This window comes from Gadus macrocephalus, chromosome 19, assembly GCF_031168955.1.
Source record: "Gadus macrocephalus chromosome 19, ASM3116895v1".
In the NCBI taxonomy this organism is placed as follows: Eukaryota; Metazoa; Chordata; class Actinopteri; order Gadiformes; family Gadidae; genus Gadus; species Gadus macrocephalus.
This window is the reverse complement of record NC_082400.1, coordinates 2,793,744-2,814,634: the sequence shown is the minus strand read 5'-3', so window position 1 is coordinate 2,814,634 and position 20,891 is coordinate 2,793,744. Positions and strand designations below refer to the sequence as shown.

Here is a 20,891-nt window from a genome sequence, read left to right as displayed (position 1 = left end):
CCACACCTGCTCTGGGCGTAGGACGCGCTGCGGCTGAAGGATGGCGTCTTGTTTAGGGAGTGGCCAGCGGGGCTGGACAAGAAGAAGTTGATCCACATTATCAAAGAAACTGATGTTATTGCGAAGCCAGGAGAGACTTTTATGATGGTTTATCACAGACCATCATGTTTGTGGTATTATTGCACTTTGGTTCATAATAATAATAACGTGATAGCAACCTATGTCTTGGGAGAAGGTTTAGCCGGATGCACGGGAAGTGTTGATCACGTTATACTCGGGATGCTGCTATTCATTCAATAAAGTGGTAGCCAGTTAACAGTGAACTCGCGTGTATTATTATTCAGTAAACACGACAATGTTCTCTAAACCTGATAGTGAATACGTTTCTAATTTAGTTAGTTTCTGAAGAATTTAGCACCCACCAATAGGCTTAGTGATGTAGGCCTACAAGTCAAGTCACTATAGGAGTTACTAATTAAATACAGGTTTACTAGCCTAGAGACCATCCAAGTTTTCCTTAGCTCCTATGACAATCCTAGGGCATACTAAAGTCCTCGATAACTTACATATTATGTTTACACGTGCTGCACGCGGATTGCACAAAAGGGTTCAAAATCCGACTAACGGGTCTAGGTCAGAGAGGCTGAGCAGCTCCTCTGTCATCACATGTCGTTGACTCGTTGAGGACCCGGATCACGGCCCGGGCATCCGAGTGCTTTTTTCAAAGTGAGATGGATTTTATGGCGGATCATTACGCGCAGAAGGTGAGCATTATAATACTGTTATATAGGTGCATTGGGAATGACAGGCGTACCGATTTATTACATATATACTTGACTTAGTGTAGATGCAACGAGTCTATGCACACGTCTTACGTAAAGCGGGTAAAAGTTAGCAGCAGGTTGGATATTCGCTGGATATTCAGTTTTGCAATCGGATTCATCCCGCAATCGGCTTAATCAACACAATTGCACTATATTACGGGTGTAGCATGTTGAGGACAGTATAGGACAGCGTATTGACAAAAAATCACACCGAAAAAAGTTGTTGCTATCGATATCTGTGCAAGAACAGCGCTGTAATCTACGGTCCGGCTGCAATCTGTTTTAGGGACCGTCCACAAATTACACCCCACAGACTGGTGACATAGACGTTGCCATGGAATTGTTTCAGGAAATAAATCACCATTAATCAATAAAAACACATATTCTCATTCTGATTGCTGTAGTACTTGCCAATGGTGGGCTTTTATTTGCTACAGGTCATTATTTGTTGATATTTTACATAATAGTGAAACAGGATGCAATTAATAGTTCAAAATATTAACCAAAAATCAATAAAACTAAATTTTCTCATTCTGATTGCTGTAGTACTTGCCAATGGTGGGCTTTTACCTACTACGGGTCATTATTTGTTGACCTGAAAAACTGCATCATGATGCGTCCCAAATACAGATGTATTTTAATCTTTCTATTGAAATTCCCATGACTAATTGTTTTGAATCATTACATTTGGTGAATATTTCAAACTATTAATTGCATCCTAATTTGCTATAATGCAAAATGTCAACAAATAATGACCCATTTGTAGGTAAAAGCCACCATTAGCAAGTACTACAGCAATCAGAAGGAGAAAATGTAGTTTTATTGACTTTTAGTGAATATTTTAACTATTAATTTCATCCTGTTTCACTATTATGCAAAATGTCAACAAATAATGACCCGTAGAAGGTAAAAGCCCACCATTGGCAAGTACTACAGCAATCAGAATGAAAAATTGTAGTTTTATTGATTTTTGGTGAATATTTTAGCTATTAATTTCATCTTGTTTCATTATTATTCAAAATATCAACCAATAATGACCCGTAGTAGGTAGAAGCCCACCATTGGCAAGTACTACAGCAATCACAATGAGAAAATATAGTTTTATTGATTTTTAGTGAATATTTTAGCTATTAATTTCATCCTGTTTCACTATTATGCAAAATGTCAACAAATAATGACCCGTAGTAGGTAAAAGCCCACCATTGGCAAGTACTACAGCAATCAGAATGAGAAAATGTACTTTAATTGATTTTTGGTGAATATTTTAGCTATTCATTTCATCCTGTTTCACTATTATGCAAAAATATAAGCAAGCACAGCACACCAAGGCCTAGCTCCCAAGATTACAACAAAGCATAGGCCTATACAGTCAGTGTGACACCATCTAGGAACTGGTTCTCTATGAACAAAGTAGGCTACCATTCCATGATCCTCCAAACTGCGACCATTCAGTAATATTTGCATATATTGTCACTGTGTTCTAGTACCAAGAGGATGGCTATGTTGTCCTGGACGGGCTCCTGACAGCAGAGGAGTGTGATCAGCTCAGATGCAGGATGGCAGAGATAGTGGATGGGATGGATGTCCCGGAACATTGCCGTATCACCTTCTCTACCGATAACGACCAGCTGAAAGACCAGGTATAGCCTACAGAACCCGATGGGAAGGCAACACTTACTGTACGTTCGCCATTCAAGTGTCCCTTTATCATGAGTTTGGCTGCCTTAAACCATATCCTGAACCACTTTGCTCATATGCTTGTGTTGTGCGGTGAAAGAGGCAGGTAAATACCCTTTCAGTTCGCTTTCCTTGTTTTTTCATGTACCCCTATATATATATTGACTGTCGGCTGTAGCCAGCGTAGCCAGTGTTGCCATCTATCAACCCTGTCTTCTGAGACTTATGGGCCCCTGACCCAGTGTTCCTGTCCTAGGGGAATGCTGATTATTTCCTCACCAGCGGGGACAAGATACGTTTCTTCTTTGAGAAAGGCGTTTTTGATGACAACGGTAGGCCTATACAAGTAATGACAATATGAATTTGTACATTTTATATATATATATATATATATATATATATTCAAATGAAATAGGCTTGCCCAATTTATATTTATGCTCAATTTACAGGTGAATTTACAGTTCCACGAGAACGTTCTTTGAACAAAGTCGGTCATGGTAAGGAGGATACCAGATGTATGCGCATCTCTTTGAGAGTACCAATGTTTTTGCTTCAGATGAACATTATTCATTCTGATCCCCTACAGCCCTCCATGCTCATGAGCCTTCGTACAAAAAGATGACACACTCGCCCCAGGTCCAGGTTAGGGGAACTACTACTTTAACTCAATTATCACAAATCTGTGAAGAAAATACCCTTGTTCGTATCAACAGTGTGTATTAAATGTGTCTATCCTCCACAGGGAATTGCTAAGAAGCTCGGTCTTCAAAGCCCTGTGATTCTACAAAGCATGTACATTTTTAAGGTAGGAAACACTCATAATTGTCATCTTTACTAGAGCATTTGCATCATGGATTCTGCGTAGTGTACTTATTACCTATTGTTGAATGAATTATTGAATTACACCATTTTCTGCCTCATCTCCCATCAAGCAACCAGGGATTGGTGGAGAGGGTAAGCATTGTTCATGTCAAACTTATTGAAATTAAGAAGTGAAGTCAAGGACAAACGTTGATGTAGTTCTTCCCTTCAACAGTGCACTATAAGGTTTAAGGGTCATACAAGAATCCAATAGATAAAGACCCTATAGACTAAAGACAAGGACCAATAGAAAGCTAACAAAAGAAAACAAATAATTGATATGGAGCAACAGACTGTAATTTCATCCATATCATTGGTCATTGTCTTCACAATTTTGGCGTTGATGGGGCTCAGTGGATTAGACGTTATGTTAAACTTTTTCTACTAGTATCTAACTTCAACCATCTATCCCAATAGAGCAAGTTACCAGTGTATATTTTACATTCTGAACTATTGAAATATATAGTATTAATATATGCATTATAAGTAGAACAGGGTTTCATTTGTCAGGAATAATTATATCTCACACACATCCTAATTAACACCATGAAGTGGACCAGAACACCATAACAGAGGTTTACAAAACTTGTATACAATTTAGATACAACTTTGAATGAGTGCCTAGTGACTGTGTGGTTGTGTGTGTGACTCCCCAGTGACTCCTCATCAAGACGCTACGTTCCTGCACACCACCCCGCTGGGCAGGGTGATGGGCCTTTGGGTCGCCCTGGAGGACGCCACCGAGGACAATGGCTGCCTCTGGTTCATCCCTGGGACGCACAACAGTACGTTCTCCTTCTACTCTTTTATCTCGTATTAACATCACACATATTGTAGCAAAAGAAATCTTCACACACATGCATATACACTGGGTCACCTAGCCTGAGAAGAAGGACAAATATGGAGGGAGACACTACAGGCCAGGGATGGGGTGTCCGTCTATCTGGCCATTCGTCCTGTTTTGGGAATTCGGGAACCACATCAATCATAATTGTCTAAACTGGGTAGAATAAAAGGTCATCCGAACTTATAACAATAATTGTCATATTTGGGCAATAACGGTACAATAAACTAACAATTATCCATAAAACAAACAATGATCCGAGGCCTCAGATGAGAGTTCCGCTTGCGTCTCTCCAAGAGCTCCGCAAGGACCCCTGCATGGGAAATCAACCTGCATGGGAAATCACCCTGTGCCCCTCCAAGAGGTGCACAAGCTGAAGTCTGATGCATTGACTAAAATGAGGAGTTCTTATACCCTTTCTGTCAGGATTCTGAGGGCAGCTGTGCCCCCTAATAAAACTAAAGCATTTGTTAACCAGATGGTAATGTATCGATTGTTCCTCAATGATGGTGATAAAAAGGGGTTGTGGCCTTGCCCCATCAGTTGAATCCCTGGCCTGTCCCTTCATCCCCCGTGGGGGTCAGGAAAACAGCCTCTAAACACATCCCCCGAAGGGGTTCACTGAAAACAGGCACATTCCAACAAATATAGAGACACAGAATGTGAAAATAGATTTTTCCCGTCATAGTCCACAGTTCCAGTCCGTGGTTGTTGTGCGTAAGCAGTTGTCAAACTAGTACCAAGTCTACTTATTTTCTTTGTCTACTTCTGTTCTTCCTTTCTTACCACACTGTTGGCGATTCAGTTTGCCGACCGTGCAACCAATTCCTCTCTACCGGCAGTTTATTTGGTTCTGGTATATAAGCCTCCAGGCTTCATTAGCCAGATTATCCCCAGGTGTGCTACCTCTAGGTTTGGTAGGGTTGGCCTGGGAGGAATCTGTCCTCCCACAATCCTCCTCTCCTAGGTCCTTATGAGAGTGGCCTATGTTCCACAACCAGGACAACAGATCCCGCACCCACACTCACTCACACACACACGCATACATACATGCATACAAACACACATACATACATACATCTTACATACATAATATACACGTATACACATATGACTGCACCAACACCCATCCTTCAAATACTGTGATCAAATTTGCAGATGACACCACTGTGGTAGGACAAATCACCCATGAAAATGAAAGTGCCTATAGAGACGAAGTTGACAGACTGACAGAATGGTGTCAAAAAAACAACCTGACCCTGAATGTCAGAAAGACAAAAGAAATCATAGTCGACTTCAGGCGGCAAAAGGCGAACCCTCAACCCCTCATCATCAATGGTGAGGAAGTAGAGAGGACCTCCTGCTTTAAGTTCCTGGGGATTATGCTCTCAGAGGACCTGAAATGGGTGATGAACACAACTGCCACAGTAAGGAAAGCACAACAGCGGCTCTACTTCTTGAGAATATTGAGGAAAAACAACCTGTCTCCCGAGCTGCTTAAGACTTTTTACCACTGCTGCATTGAAAGTGTGATCACTTACTGTATCACTGCATGGTACGTCAACTGCACAGAAAAGGACAGGAAATCCCTCAGTCGGGTCATAAGGTCTGCTGAGAGAATAGTTGGACTTCCACTGCCTCCCCTGGATGACATCTTTAGGACGCGCTGCCTCCGCCGAGCATGTGGCATTTTAAAGGATGAGACTCACCCCGCAAACCATCTCTTCACCCTGCTACCCTCTGGCAGGCGCTACCGGGCCACTACAGCCCGCACCTCCAGACTGCAGAACAGTTTCATCCCCAGGGCCATCACAGAACTTAATAATCACACTACACTCCTACCCTCCACCCAGCACAACTGCACTTTTGTTAGTGGTTGCACAAACAAATGTCGTTGTGTATCCAATGCACAATGACAAATAAAGTCTATTCTATTCTATAAGACCTGAACAATCTAATCCTTATTTTTCTTTCTATTCACTGAGGTGGTATTTCTCGTCGTATGGTGCGGACCCAAGAAGGCTACCCGTTGACAAATTTTGTTGGCCAAGAACAGGCCTACGATGACGATAAATTCGTTCCCGCCCCAGTGAAGAAAGGTACTCTTTAGACCGCTTTCTTGTTCGTTCTAAGGATGCAGTATTTTGTAGGCGGGTTAGCCGGGGACATAAAGTGCAGCTTCTGGACAGGCTGTCTCTGTAGCGGTGGGAGTTAAATACTAATCTGTGCACAAATAGCTTCTTTAGATAAGAAACTTGAAACATTAAACCTTATTAAAGATCTTTCAAATGCCTAAATTTAGGTTTTGAGATTGATTATGGTTATGACGTGAATCCCCTCTGAGGCTGTCCGTTCCTCCTCATCATGAGTGGAGCAGTGGTGTTTTCTCAGTGGGTTTTAACAGCCCTGGTTGGTTCAGGTGGGGTGGTCCTGATCCACGGGCAGGTGGTGCACCGCAGTGCGCCCAACACCTCCGACAACTCCCGCCATGTTTACACGTTCCACCTGATGGAGACCGAGGAGACTCGCTGGAGCCCTGAGAACTGGTGAGATACCATCCAAGAGGGAGACATTTAAACCAGGTCTCACAAGGCATGGAGGTCTTTAAAGAGCCTCGTGGACCATCCTGATCTCGCAAGTTCACATTCTGACTGTGCCTAATGTTGCTCTGTCCCTTTAAGGCTCCAGCCCACAGAAGAGCTCCCTTTCCCCGCACTCTACACCACATGAAGGATCAGAATATGGTTTTCTTCTCCTTGTGTCATCACGCTTCCCAGTGGTCTGAGAAAGCGCCAACTTGCCCGAACATTATGTTGTCACGTTATTACATGGTCAGGTTTAAGTCCAATCAGTCAGTCTACTGGGAAATATATCCTTTATGTCTATCCTTATTCAACTGTTACTAACAACTACACATTGCATTCTACGCGTCGGCGTTGTGATACACTTACATCTTCAGAAGAGAGGAAAAAAAGTCTTACCGGTGTACTTTCTAAGCTAAGATTCACCAATTATATGTTCGATTGTAATGGACACTGAAGACCTTTTGTACCATATACTACTAATAATTGTTACAATTAATATTGTACTTTTTTTTGTGATTATTATATATATATATATTTTGGTTTATTGAATCCAAACAAACCGCCTGTTTTGGAAGGAACACCTGATATGTACAACACACTATTTTCTCAGCTTGGATATTTCATCTATTTTCTTAACTTGTCCACCCGAATGTCCACCCCTTTTTTGCTATTGGAGTGCAAAACAATCAATCTTGTTGAAATAAAACGGCGCAATCTTGATTTAGGTGGGCAGCAAATTTTTTTCCTGAAATATATTTGGATGTTTCATGCATTCTGACATGAGTCTTTGCGTCCATTAATAAGATGGATGTTATCCAACTATTTAGAATCAGATGAAATTTCAAAAAGAAAAAAATATTTCAGCATTATCTTTAATGATGCAATGTACATGCAATACTAGCTTTAAGAAAACGAAATGTAAAGATGAAAGAATTAAATCTACCATACTGATAATGTTTTACCGTAGAGTTGAGAAAATACAAACAATTTAGAGGTAAAAAATTAAATAAAACAAATCACATCTTGCTGGTAAGAACCATCATGTCAGCCTTACAGAATATTGCAAAATAAACCTGGGAGAAGAGGCCATATGACAAAACAGATCAAAAATAAATAAATCAGGAAAAATTATTGGTGAAACAGGCCATTGTTTGTGCATATGTGGGACCCGTCAGCTCAGAACAGCATTGAGTTTAAGGAATTGTCTCCACATGAAAATTTAACATTAGGCTCATAGAAAATGCTCAACAAAATTTACAGTAGGCTTGTTCTGTATTTAAGTTTCATACAGAATTTCACATCTTGGTGTCATGCAAGAGCAGAATTTGTCACCATGTGCCAACAACTCACATTCTTACAGTTGCTGGACGGCTTCTTGACAAACTTGCCATGCTTTTCAATTACCGCCTCAACAGCACTTTATATGGTGCAGAAAGCAGTGTCCATAAGGCTAACCTCCACCATCTCTACGTTCATCACCAGAGGCAAAACTATCATATCTTCTAGAACGGTTCATCGTAGAAAGACATTTCTAGAAGCTTGATTTTAAATAATGTTCTTCAAAGGCTATACAAAAGCATGTATCCATTTGCAAAAAATTACATTACAAGAGAAAACAAAGACGGTCAAAATGTTTGACTTAGAGACCGTCCCATCCATCTGCCCATGGTTGCATACGTGAATACTATGTTATTTTGTTCAAACCTCGCTTACAAGTCAACATTTGTTTGTGTTGGTGTCTCTTATAATAATAGGAACCAAAGTGACCAAAGATATGAATATCACAGACCCAATAATGAACAAAGAGAATGATCATGTTCAACATCCTTTCTTGAAACGAACATCTCCATCCGTGGCAAGTGATTTGAAATGGATTTTGATCTAGGCAAAAATGGACATGCTGATGAAACATCTGCAGCTTTACCAAATGAAAAGGCAGAGGTGTGGTTCTTAGTCTTACTAATTAAGCAGGATTACCATGTTATCATTACCATTTGTCCGCACAGGTAATCCCAATACTTTTGCGATTGATCTGCCCTACCCTCCCTATCCCAGTTAAAGGGAACCATTATTGTTTGATCAATACCAATTTCCAATTGTTTACTCCCCTTCGATATATTGAAAAGTAACACATCCTATTATAGAGGTCAGAAATCAAAGATGTCAAAAATCCCATTAGTCATTATTCAGCCATATTATTATTAGTATCATTTAGCCCCCGACGGTCCCTGTTCAGAGCAGCAGCAGGATGAAGAGGTAGAGGGGCAGGAAGAGGTTGTCTATTTGGGTGGTGTACGCCTCCAACATGGCCACCAGTGTGATTGAGCCCACGATCCACGAGTAGGTGGAGTTCAGATTGATGCTCCCATCAAAGATGAGGAACACGGCCACTGCGATGATCTGGGCGAACACGGACGTGGCGGTGCCCTCCATGGTCTTCTTGGTGCCAGGCCATCGGAACTCTCCCATGGTGCTGCCAAAAACGGACGCCACCGTGTCTCCAACTCCTACGGCCAGCACCCCAGCATATGGCACCAGTCCTCCAGCGCCCGGTAATATCCCTTTAGGGGCACATGGGCCAGGGTACAGCCATATGGGTAAGGACATGCCCAGGAGCAGGTAGACGTGTGTGAGGATCAGAGGCCCAGAGTCCCGCTCGTCCAGGAACAAGGTGAGAAGCTGCCTCAGGAGCTGCCCCATGGGTCGGATGCGGAAGTACCGCACGTACTCCATCACCAAGAACAAGGCCAGGCACCCCACTGAGGCCACGTGGAGGAGCTGCCGGTCGTACAGCAGCCCTGGCACATAGGTGGCCACAATGATGAGGTGGAAGTACTTCCTGACGATGGTGGAGGCCTGGTGCTTCTTGGAACCTGACTGGCGCTTGTAGTTCTGGTGCAGCACCACACAGGTGGCTATGCTGGCCAGCAGCAGCCAGTAGCCCAGGAGGCACATCCTCTTCTCGTTTAAAGTCACAAAGTCCACCAGCCACATGATGGGGTGGCGGCCGATGAACAGCGCCAGCCACGGCATGAGGATCCCCAGCGCCAAGACGGCGGTCATCATGTGGAAAAACAGCGATGACACCCATGTTTCGGACTCCATGAAGCAGAAGAGCAGGGCGAAGAAGACCCCCAGCAGCAGTGAGCCCACCACCACCACCGGAAGGAAGTAGTTGATGGGGTCGCCCTTGGCCTCGGACAGGCTCAGGGAGCGCTTGATCAGCTGGTTCACGATGAAGCTGATGCCGCCCACGATGAGCAGCGCCTCCCCAGGGGTGAAGCAGCGCGGCAGCAGGTACAGCACGATCAGGCAGAGGTACACGAAGATCAGCAGCACCTCCAGGACCTCGATCACCTCCGACACCGTCAGGGTCTGCTTGGTGGAGTACATGATGGCGGCCCCTGCCATACCTGCTATCACACACGTGTTGGTGGGCACCGGCCTCGTAACGCCCAGAGCGATGAGGGACAGGAACAGAGCCAGCATCATGCCGGTCACCGTGACCACCATGGAGAACCGCTCAAAGTAGACATACCCGGAGGCGGAGCATTTCTCCTTCAGCACCAGGCCAAGAAGGGGCATCACCATGGAGGCCGGGACAATGCCGCTGTTTGCCGTCAGTCGAAACTGGAACACGGCGCCGCCAGAGCGGAGCAGGCGGTCCCATTTGTGTTGAACGTAGAACGCCTGGATGACCAGCGCTATGCAGCACCAGGAGTGCTGGTTCCAGACCGACATGTGGACACACAGTACCATGGCCATGACCACAGAGGACTCCACCAACACCGGGTTGACCTCCATGTTGGCAGAGTGGATACGCACACAGGAACTGAAAGAGAGAGGGAGAAAGGGAAAGAGACTAGACGGACGTTCTCGAAAACGGAATGGTCATTAGCAGATGGCTCCTCTAGCGTGCATCCTTCATGTGTTGGTCTCTTCATTTACTGCAGATCACCTGTTAAAGACAAGTGTTACTCTCGTGGAAAAACGGCTTAAATCAAACGGCATTTACAAGATTTAGAATAATGCTTACTTCAGCATTCTCCTCTTTACTGACAAACTGACAACGTGCGAGTTATATGATCTGCGGGTCCATGAGTCATCTTACCGAAGGATCAGTGAACTTTACACCTCTTATCTCCTTCTCTGACATCAAATCAAACGATAAGATCAAACTCTCTTTTCAAACGAACATTAAAAATGATACATTTAGTATAAAAGAGAGCGACGTTTTCTTTCTTCTTTTCTGTGTGATAGCTGCAACCTTTGTTCTTGCAAATAATAAAATGTGGGTAAGCTGTGTGCATTGTGCGACATTAAATATTGACAACGAGATCCACTGTCGTACACCCTGCAAGGCGAAAACGCACTGGTACTTAGTAACGTTAAAGCTCGATATTTTGCAAATCGATTTAGCCAAGCTAGCTTTTTTTCTGCTGAAGTGGGGGATACTGCCCTGTCTAGGATGGTGCGACCCACGCCAGCATCAAGCTTACGTCCACATCAAACGAGGAACCTTTACAAAATACAACCATTTTCGATGCGTTGCACGGGTTTGAATTCCATATGCATTAATATATAAAATACTTACAGCATGTGTGGACTGGTACAAACGGCGATCTGACAGAAAGCGGTAGCAGCTTCTTGTTTGATCGCCAATGTGGTGTCAGCTGGCGGTCCTCACACAGTGTTGCCAGATTTCCCACCCAATCTGGACACTCTGGTTGCAGGCAGCGCTCTGAAGCCAGGGATGGGAAATCTGGCCCAATCTGGCAACACTGTCCTCACAACCAGCAGGAGGGGGGTGTGTTTAACAGCCAGGTCACGTGGGGGACGCGTCACAAGAGGAGGGACCACAATGGTTTAAAATACCTTATCTTAATTAAATGTACCTATGTATTTGCATATAACACTTTTACATTAACCGTTTCAGAATACATTAAACCTTAGCTGGAAAACTACAATGCATAACATTTTTTGAAAATCTTCTGAAAACTGTATTTTTCCGAAAAGGACAATCCGTTATTCCTGCTTATTGAATTATATTTTTGTATTTCACCCCATTCATTCATTGTGAATTCATTATTTATTTATCGTTGTTTTATATTTTTGTGTACATCACCTAACATAATAAATTAAATCGTCAATGGAATATAATTGATAGAAGGGATATACAAGGTAGAGACTTTCATGTCTACATATGTCTAAAGTTTATGTTGAGTTTTAGATCAAAACGTGTGAATATATATTCTAACACCTATAAATAGCCATAATGAGTATCATTATTTTATAGTACCCAGATAGTGAGCATAAGAGGAAAAGGAAACAGACAAAGACACAGAGCAGAGGCACGCGGCGGAAACAGGAGGCCGACGCTCAGCCAATCACACGGTGAGAACAGGAAACCGGAATCCGACGCTCAGCCAATCACACGGCGGGACCCAAGATGGCGGAGGCGGCCTTGTGTGTCAGGTAACAGTCCATATACTTAAAGTTTACCCTGGCCTTCTGTCAAATAACTTAACAAAGGGAAACTCAACTGTAAAGAATGCCTGATGTTCACAACCTCAAACTCGGGGTCTCCTTTTTATTAAAGTAACCGAGCGCTCCGTAGAGACCTCCCGGTCACCAGCAACACGCTGACGTTATGGTACCTTAGCTTAGCCCCAGCTCGCTGTTTGAATGGTTTCAGCGCGACTCAAAGCGTCACAACCACTGCATGGCATCGCTCACAACTCGGCTAAGAAACACTGCTAACTGTCTCTATATAAGTATTGAAAACTTTACTAAAAACTTTACATTTGAATGTATTCAGATGGAATAAAGTGGCCGATATTTCCGACCCACCGAGAGTAGCCGTGGTTGAGCTGTCCACAAACTGAACAAGATCCCTGAAACTTTAATCTAATTTTCCTTGAACACATGTTATAGAATATAATATAGTACGGCCTGCACTATAACGTCTAATTTTAAAATATGGAATTCATTAAGAACTTTATCCCAGTAGAATAGAGTCCGACGTGGTGCAGACAGGATATGTACAGTCATCTACTTCGGTATAGCAAGAGGACTTGTTTCTAAATGCTTGAAGTAACCGAGCCTCACCATTGTTGATCATCACTGAAGGACCCAATTATTAAGTGATTGCTTGCATCTCAGACTCCATGAACTACGTTTCAGGGAGATATGAAAACAAAATACATTTCAGTAAATAAGATTCAGCCCATAGGTATGTGTAGAACAACCGAATATACAATCTCTCCCAGGACACCGTATTTTTGATAACCACATAATTACAGGAAATGGTCTTCCCTCATTATCCAACCCTATGTTTTCTCACAGGAGTAGTCGGGAGCTATGGACAATTCTTCTGGGTCGGTCAGCATTGAGAGAACCGGTATGTGCTTTATCGATTTTTCTTACTATTATTTTTAACCGACAATCCAGGCCGTCTTGAATTGGTTCAATTGTCGCAATTTATTCATGTGTTAGTCTGTTTGGTGACCCACCAACCACACCTATGGATTAAAACACACGATGAAACAACTTGATTTTCCTTGATTTTTAATTAGAAACATTGACATTGACATTGATCAAATAAATAAATAAATAAATATGTATATACACACACACACACATAGTTTATAATATATTTATTTGCATTGCTGATCGCAGAGGTTTAGTTATACTGGTTGCGCCTGCATTGGAAACAACAATGTTTGGAGTCTTTTACGAAACTTCAAAATGCCACATTGGTCATCCTTGTTAAATGTGAACTGACATCTTTCTTTCTGTTCATGCTGCTGTCTCTCTCTGACCTACATCCTCAATAATATAGGCGCAGATAGAGGCAGAGCTTGACAGGCACTGGGAAAAGCTACATCAAGGGCTTACCTACTACAAACCAGCCAGGTATAAGTCTTAAAGAATGTGTTGTCCACAAACAGTTAGAAAAGATACCAATGTTTAAATGTTGTATTTTCCATCCCTTTTCGATACAGTTCATCAGCTGTGGCCAGGCTGAAGGCAAACAAGGAGGCTGCCAAGCCACTGAAGGACTTCTCACTTAGGATAAGCAAATTGCTGGTGAGTTTGGGATGCTTGTCCTATTTAACTTTCTGTATTGTCTAGGTATTTTATCATTACACTTTTATAGAGTTATACTTTACTTTCATAAATTTTTCACTAATGTGTGTGTATATATATTCTTAAATGGGTTCAATATGAATATATGCATAGTTTATTACACAGGTGCATCTCAATAAATAAGAATATTAAACATTTTCAATCAATCATTTAAAAAAGTGAAATTTGTATGTTATACATATTTATTACACCCAACGTGAAATATGTCAAGCCTTTATTCATTTTCAGAAAATGTGAATATTGTTTAAAAGTTCCATGTTGTAGACCCAAGGTAGCAGCCTCAAAAGTTCATCTCTAAAGAAGCTGGCTGTTCACAGAGCTGTATCCAAGCATGTTCATAGATGGAGTGCAAGTAAAAAGTGTGGCAGAAAAAGGTGCAGAAGCAACACAGATAACCGTTAATGTGTGGGAGCTTCACAACGAATGGACTGAGGCAGGAGTCAGTGCATCAAATGACGCCATGCACAGACGTATCAAGGACATTCCACGTCAAGCCACTCCTGACCCAGAAACGACGTCAGGGGCCGTCTACCAGGACATGTTGGAGTGCTTCATGCTTCCTTCTGCTGATAAGCTTTCTGGAGATGCCGGTTTCATTTTCCAGCAGGACTTGGCCCAACCACACTGCCAAAAGTACCAATTCCTGGTTTAATGACCATGGGATTATGGTGCTTGATTGTCCAGCAATCGTGCCTGAGCTGAACCCCCTGAAGAGGACGATGAGAGAGACATGAGACCCAACAATGCAGACGAGCTGTAGGCCGTTATCGAAACAACCTAGGCTTCCATAACACCTCAGCATGGCCACAGGCCGATCGGCTCCGTGCCACTCCGCATTGATGCTGTAATTCATGCAAAAGGAGCCCAACCAAATACTGACTGCATGTACAAGAACATACTTGTATCATTTTTTTATTTACTGGTCTTATGTAATTTTACAGTTTTCTGAGCTACTGATATTTGGGTTTTCATGAGCTGGAAGCCATAATCATCAATATTAAAACCAATAAAGGCTTGTAATATTACACTTTCGATGTAATGAATCTACATCATATCTTTGTCCTTTTTAAACTTAATTCTTTAAATGTTAAACAATAATTTATTGAGATGAACCGGTGTATATTTATTTTCAGGGTCTTGATGAGGAAAAGAGTTTGCAGATTTTACAGTGCTACCTACAAGAGGACTACAGAGGAACGCGTAATTCATTAAAGGTACACATAATCCCTTGGATTTCCTTCTATGGGTGAATTTTGTTTTAATCAGGTTGGATGATATTTTTTTATAATTATAATAACTTATAAGCTTTTTCCTTCACAGTCTGTTCTCCAGGATGAGAGACAAAGCCAGGCATTACTGCTCAAGGTCAGTGTACATGGTTAACGCCATTCACACATTCTTTATGCTCGATCATCAAATTGATTGTGATATGCATGTACAATTATGTTTACCTGAACTTTATTATTGAAATGTTCTGGCTTTCATTTCACAACTTGATGTCATAAAAATTTAATTTATGGCATTGCATAAAATCTAGTTAAGAATCGTCTTCTTGGTAGTCTTATTTTAATCCTTGTAGTCTGATGCTATTTTTCCATTTCTTATGAAATTGTAAACAGGTGTTATAATAACATGATATAGACTAATCATCTTGTCATAAATGGCAACAAATATATATTTTTCTTAGTCTATGAATTTTTAAGTGGAAATTTATGTCCATAAATAAAGTCTGAAAATAAATAAATAAAATAATGTCAAACAATTTTTTCGTCTCAACAACGTTTTTCGTATCGCGATATTTCGTGGTACAAAGTATCGTCACACCCCTAGACTAGACCCATGTTGTACATTGGTTTTAGTTTTGTACTTATTAGTTGTGTACTTGATCGTATTACTTACTTAATTTTTTTCACATGTCAATGGCGTCACATGCCCTCTTCCCAAACCTTGTGAGAAAACACGCTAATCCAGTGGAGGCCTAATTTGTTGATATATTCCATTAGTGTTCCATCTTACTACGATGCTTTGGTCCTTTATCAAGTGGCTCAGGACATGTGAGGAGGATGCTATCCATAGTATCGCCCATACATTGACGTTTTTTATTAAATGGGTAAAAATTTGATTGTAGGTCTTTGAGTAACTCATTGATTCTCACCTCACACTGACAAAAGAAAGTCCCCTTTTCTCCATGCAAACTCTGAATCATTGCAGGAAATATCCACCAGGCGAAGGTTCCTTAGAGAGGAGTGCTGCTGCCCCACCGCCTCCTCAGCAGGTTTACACCGCTAAACCCGCGGGAATCTTAGGGACGCGCTATTATGTATACAGTAACATTATGAAGCTACAGCAATGTTCAATATGCCCATAAAGTCTTATGATTATCTGGGGCAATGGTGGGGAACTCCCGCGGTATCCCCCGTTCCTTCAAACGTCCTTTGTTAGTGTTCATTGAGCGCACGTGTCTGCAGAAATTACCACCTTTAACCATGAATATGTTTCTTGTGTCCACAGATTGCAGACTTTTACTTTGAGGAGCGTGTGTGTCTCCTGCGATGCGTCCTACTCCTATTGACATACTTTCAGGATGAGAGACATCCCTACAAAGTAAGATATTTCATGAATACACGAGGCAGCTTAGCATAACTTCAGCCGTAACACCATTTACCATCTTAAGTTTGGTATGAATTTAATGATTATTTTTTTTTCATTCTCTGTCTTTTGAAGGCAGAGTATGCTAGCTGTGTGAATAAACTGGAGAAGGACCTAGTGGCCAACTACAAGTCACAGTTTGAGAACTTGTTCAAAGCAGAGGCTCCAACATGGGAGACCCATGGCAATCTAATGGTGAGAACTGTGCACAAAAAACCAAGTCGAGATGGACCCTACTTGCATTGATTACATGATTCATAATAAATGCACTTTTTTTAGTATTAACTTGTTTGACAAAGTGGACACAGTAGAGCTGAACTGGCATTGCCCATATGCTAGCGAGGAAAACTACTAAAAAGTAATTAAATGAATAAATTGCATGTAATGAACTATGTACAAATAAATACAACCCACTATCCAAATGTTTGTTTCAGACGGAGAGGCAGATCTCGCGGTGGTTCCGCCAGTGTCTTCGAGAACAGTCTCTGCTGCTGGAGATCCTGTTCCTGTACTACGCCTACTTTGAGATGAGTCCGACCGACCTGCTGAGCTTCACCAAGCTGTTCAAGGAGCAAGGCTTTGGCCTCAGGCAGACCAACAGACACCTGGTGGACAAGAGCATGGACCCCCTGGTCGACCGCATCGGGTAAGACTGCTCTTTGTTTTTTATGTTTTTCAAAGCTATAACAGTTGTACATTCATTTGAACACTATATTTTCATCATCATCTATCTGAAGTAGCCAATGTTTTTGTGTTTGCTGCCCGCAGGTACTTCAGCTCTCTTATCCTGGTAGAAGGGATGGACATTGACTTCCTTCACAAGTGTGCACTGGAGGACTGCACGGATCAGCACCAATTTTACAGCACACCTGAGGTCACCAAGGTGGGCGCTACGTCTGTCGTTTTTGACCATAGTTCTGTCGTTAATCCTCCACCCATAGCAGACTCGATCCATCCTAGGAATAGTTGGGTTTCCATGCTCAAAAAGTCATTGTTCTGGTCTGACTCAAATTCTGTCAAACAAATGTAGGTTTAAAAATCAAATCAATGCATGTGCTTTATAATAACCAAATTAAACAGGTTATAGATGTTACTTTAGGCAAGATTGGAGAGTTGGAAAGAGCTCAGAAGAGGGCAAGGTTTTGAAATTAAACATCCTAAGTAAACTAGAATTTGTCACACACCAATACCTGATGGATGTCTTCTCTATTTTTAACGTTTACACTTGCATGGTAGCTCTTGGATTATGCTATAGATCTGGGCCACAATACATTCTAATAGGTCGACCTTGATTGCATTATTAACTGTTATCTAGTGATGCAACAACCTGCAGATTTCTGCAAGGGGATGTGTCTCAAAAACTAGTGTGCACAAGGCACGGTGTCATTGGGTTCATTCACTGAGAAAATAACGTCATAAACAAAAAATATTTCTGATATGAATGTTGTCATTCTGTGGGCAGAACCTTTCAAAATCACATATTATTCGCGTTAAAATTAGATTGCGTTAACGCGCTATTAACGTGCTCATTTTGACAGCCCTTATAAAAATACAAAGTACCTATAAAAAGAAAAAATAGACGCTAAAGTAAAGACAAACAGGGCAGACAAAACAGACGGTATAAACAATATCAATTATAAAGTGGCCCAGTACCAGTACATCGCAGTATATTAAAGTGAATAAATGCAAAGGTAAACAGAAGAGAGTGGCCCCTGTTTAGCAGTGTTGGGCTGCTAAACAGGCTGCTAAACGGTGTGTTGCAATTCTCCAGGAGATGGACCAGCTGCTGCTGACGCTGGGAGACATCCCCCACCACGGGCCGGTGCTACTGTCCTGGGTGCTGCTGAGGCACACGCTGAAGCCCAACGAGTCTAGCCCCGTCGTCAGGAAGATCGGCAACACCGCCCTGCAGCTGGGGGTCTTCAAGTACCTGTCCACCATGCTGCAGGGCCTGGGGGTCTCGGGCAACAACGTAAGGCAGTGCTTATTGAGTGGCGTCTTTACAGTGGTTCTCATTTGTAGCATTGGAACATAATGTATTGGCAAGGTGTGTATTTAGTTAAGTATGGATTGATTATTTTCAGATGCCACATGCATACTATTTCCTGTGTATCAGTTAACGGTTGCATTTAAATATGCTTTGTACCTGCCCTATGTAATACTGAACTAGAAAGATTTCACAAGTCAATCCATCCAGGGAATCTTTCTCCTAGTTCCTGCTAGGGATGGGAATCGAGAACCGGTTCTTGTTCAGAACCGGTTCCGAGTCAACCGATTCCTTGGAATCGTTAGCAAGCCTGCTTAACGATTCCGCTTATCGGTTCCGGTCGCGGCAAATGCGTCGTGACGTCACACACACGCTGCTTTGATTTGGTTCAGAACGCAGCAAACATGTCGCCGCTGAGGAAGAATCGCATTGTGCGTTCAAACCAAACGCGACGGGGCGAGATCCCATACAAGATCCCATACAAAGTGAACGTAGAGACGCGTATAAGGGCGAGTTTGTCGCGGGAGAAAACCGGCGACAAGTTTTTGTCGTGATGACAGCCAATCAGCGTTCAACAGCGTGATAACTGAGTGACATGTGTAACGTAACAGCCAATCAGCGTTCAGCCGTCAAACTCAGTGCAGTGCAGTCCGGGTGAACCGCGGAATGGAGGAGAAAGTGATTGTTGCAGTTTGCGACTCCCGGATCTCTATATATAATAGTATATAATATATTATATACTATATTATAATTGTATATATAATATCACGGCCAACAGCTCTGTCGCCTCCGGATGGCCGTAGCGTGGGGAGCTCTCATAGGGATTGGGCTTTTCGGGGTTTGTTTACCGGCATTGCTATGGTTTCCGGTCTTGTGTGTTCCAACGGTTTATTAGGTAGGCCCATCTAATAAATCTCTGTCTAATCAATGCTTCATTTTGTTTATGTCAGTTTAATTTTGTTACAAGTTGAATGCAAATGAGCACTGTTAGAATTCCAAAAGGCACAAGCTCTTACTTGGCTGTTTTCAGTCTGTGTTTTTAGTTGTATGGCACATAATGATGGCATTTGGGCTTAAAAAGCGATATATTTTTTCGTCTAGACCAATTGATTTGAAAATGTACAATTTCCTAATACTAGAAGCACTTCTGATCAGATATTAAAGAGATGTAATGCAAACAAACACATTTATACTTATTTTCTCACCCAATGAGAATCGATAAGAGAATCGATAAGGAATCGGATCGATAAGCGGAATCGGAATCGTGAAATTCTTATCAATTCCCATCCCTAGTTCCTGCCCACCGTTAGAAAATCGAATAATACTGTATTGACTTATAAAGTAGGCTGAACTGTATGTAGCTATAACTACAACTCAAGCCACCAGATTGCTAATAAATAAATAGATGAATAGTGCAGGTTTATCAATCTTTAAATGTTTCTTTATTTTCCTATCGCCCTACAGTGTACAGCCAGCACTGCCAAGATGTGTATCTATGGCCTCCTCTCCTTCGTCATCACCTCCTTTGAAGAGGAGACCCTGGGCAGCCCACAGGTACGATCTGCAGGAGTAGGGACTGAACAACTATCCATGAGTGTTTATGATGATTGTTTTGCTGGGCAGGACTCCAACCCATCCATAGCTATCCAAGGAAATGGGCCAACAAACCGACTGTCCACATTTGTTCATTAAAGGGGACATATTATACCACCAGGTGTTAGTGTGATGAGCCGTCAGAGGTACTTCAACTCTTTCACTTAGGGTTCAAACCCAGCGTAGGCAATCGATCGGTTTCCTGTTGAGACTCATGGCCTCAGAAGATCTAGTGTGTGTGTGTGTGTGTCCGCCCGCCCGCCCGCCCGCCTGCCCGCCTGCCCCAGGAGGACCATCCTACTCGACTCTGAGTCATCGATCGCTGATGAAGTGTGTGTTGATTCTCCTTGCTGACCAAAGCCTTAATTTGCTCCTGCAGCATCTGATCGACGCTGCATGCGAGGTGCTCTCTGCTCCGAGTCTTGCCGAGCTCTTCTGGGAAATGGTGAGTCCCACAGTGAATCTATAAAGAAATGACCACCACATGTCAATGGTATTATTCACTGCGTGGTCTTCTGGTTTGTCCATGCAGAGACCCAACATGGGCCTGGGCATGATCCTGGACAGCGCTGTGGGGATGTTTCCTCACAAGACCGGCCCGCTGCTACAGCTCCTCACCGCTCTTCTGTCAAACAAGTCCACCGTAAAGAAGGTGCTCAAACTCCACACACACTGCCACTTGTAGCACACACAGCTGTTTAGGACATGGGTTTCGTTCTAAA

The 20,891-nt window shown here is 42.5% G+C and overlaps 3 protein-coding genes across 4 annotated transcripts in view; 2 read left to right on the top strand and 1 right to left on the bottom strand.

The window, feature by feature from the left end:
* The first annotated feature begins 603 nt into the window (after positions 1–603).
* phyhd1 (phytanoyl-CoA dioxygenase domain containing 1) lies at positions 604–7,511 on the top strand. Its single transcript, XM_060038694.1, has 11 exons — positions 604–764; positions 2,309–2,464; positions 2,758–2,833; positions 2,951–2,998; positions 3,088–3,143; positions 3,244–3,306; positions 3,434–3,455; positions 4,019–4,147; positions 6,192–6,305; positions 6,626–6,752; positions 6,888–7,511. Exons 1-11 carry the CDS (start codon positions 732–734, stop codon positions 6,934–6,936), a joined length of 873 nt encoding a protein of 290 aa, XP_059894677.1. The 5' UTR covers positions 604–731; the 3' UTR covers positions 6,937–7,511.
* A 1,092-nt stretch (positions 7,512–8,603) lies between these two features.
* On the bottom strand, positions 8,604–11,542 carry dolk (dolichol kinase). Of its 2 annotated transcripts, none has more exons than XM_060038692.1 (2): positions 11,386–11,542; positions 8,604–10,623 (listed from the first exon to the last, which is right to left on the bottom strand). In XM_060038692.1, the coding sequence occupies exons 1-2, from the start codon at positions 11,388–11,390 to the stop codon at positions 9,024–9,026; spliced, it is 1,605 nt and encodes a 534-aa protein (XP_059894675.1). In that variant the 5' UTR covers positions 11,391–11,542; the 3' UTR covers positions 8,604–9,023. The 2 variants fall into 2 exon arrangements, with proteins under 2 accessions (XP_059894675.1, XP_059894676.1); XM_060038693.1 differs by having other exon boundaries at positions 8,604–10,749; positions 11,386–11,522.
* A 594-nt stretch (positions 11,543–12,136) lies between these two features.
* The window catches only part of nup188 (nucleoporin 188), a 30,737-nt gene continuing 21,982 nt past the window's right edge, over positions 12,137–20,891 (top strand). Inside the window, exons 1-14 of the mRNA XM_060038588.1 lie at positions 12,137–12,266; positions 13,137–13,191; positions 13,633–13,706; positions 13,796–13,880; positions 15,074–15,154; positions 15,261–15,305; positions 16,452–16,544; positions 16,665–16,784; positions 17,024–17,235; positions 17,358–17,472; positions 18,361–18,561; positions 20,041–20,130; positions 20,549–20,614; positions 20,702–20,821. Of these exons, the coding sequence (XP_059894571.1) occupies positions 12,241–12,266; positions 13,137–13,191; positions 13,633–13,706; positions 13,796–13,880; positions 15,074–15,154; positions 15,261–15,305; positions 16,452–16,544; positions 16,665–16,784; positions 17,024–17,235; positions 17,358–17,472; positions 18,361–18,561; positions 20,041–20,130; positions 20,549–20,614; positions 20,702–20,821 (1,383 nt within the window). The 5' untranslated portion in view covers positions 12,137–12,240. The remainder of the gene's footprint in view (positions 12,267–13,136; positions 13,192–13,632; positions 13,707–13,795; positions 13,881–15,073; positions 15,155–15,260; positions 15,306–16,451; positions 16,545–16,664; positions 16,785–17,023; positions 17,236–17,357; positions 17,473–18,360; positions 18,562–20,040; positions 20,131–20,548; positions 20,615–20,701; positions 20,822–20,891) is intronic.

Excerpts from the sequence above, each read along its gene's own strand:
- phyhd1 (XM_060038694.1), top strand. The coding sequence starts at position 732 with ATGGATTTTATGGCGGATCATTACGCGCAGAAG. Across the intron at positions 765-2,308 it reads CGGATCATTACGCGCAGAAG|TACCAAGAGGATGGCTATGT; the intron begins GTGAGCATTATA and ends ACTGTGTTCTAG. Across the intron at positions 3,307-3,433 it reads AAAGCATGTACATTTTTAAG|CAACCAGGGATTGGTGGAGA; the intron begins GTAGGAAACACT and ends TCTCCCATCAAG.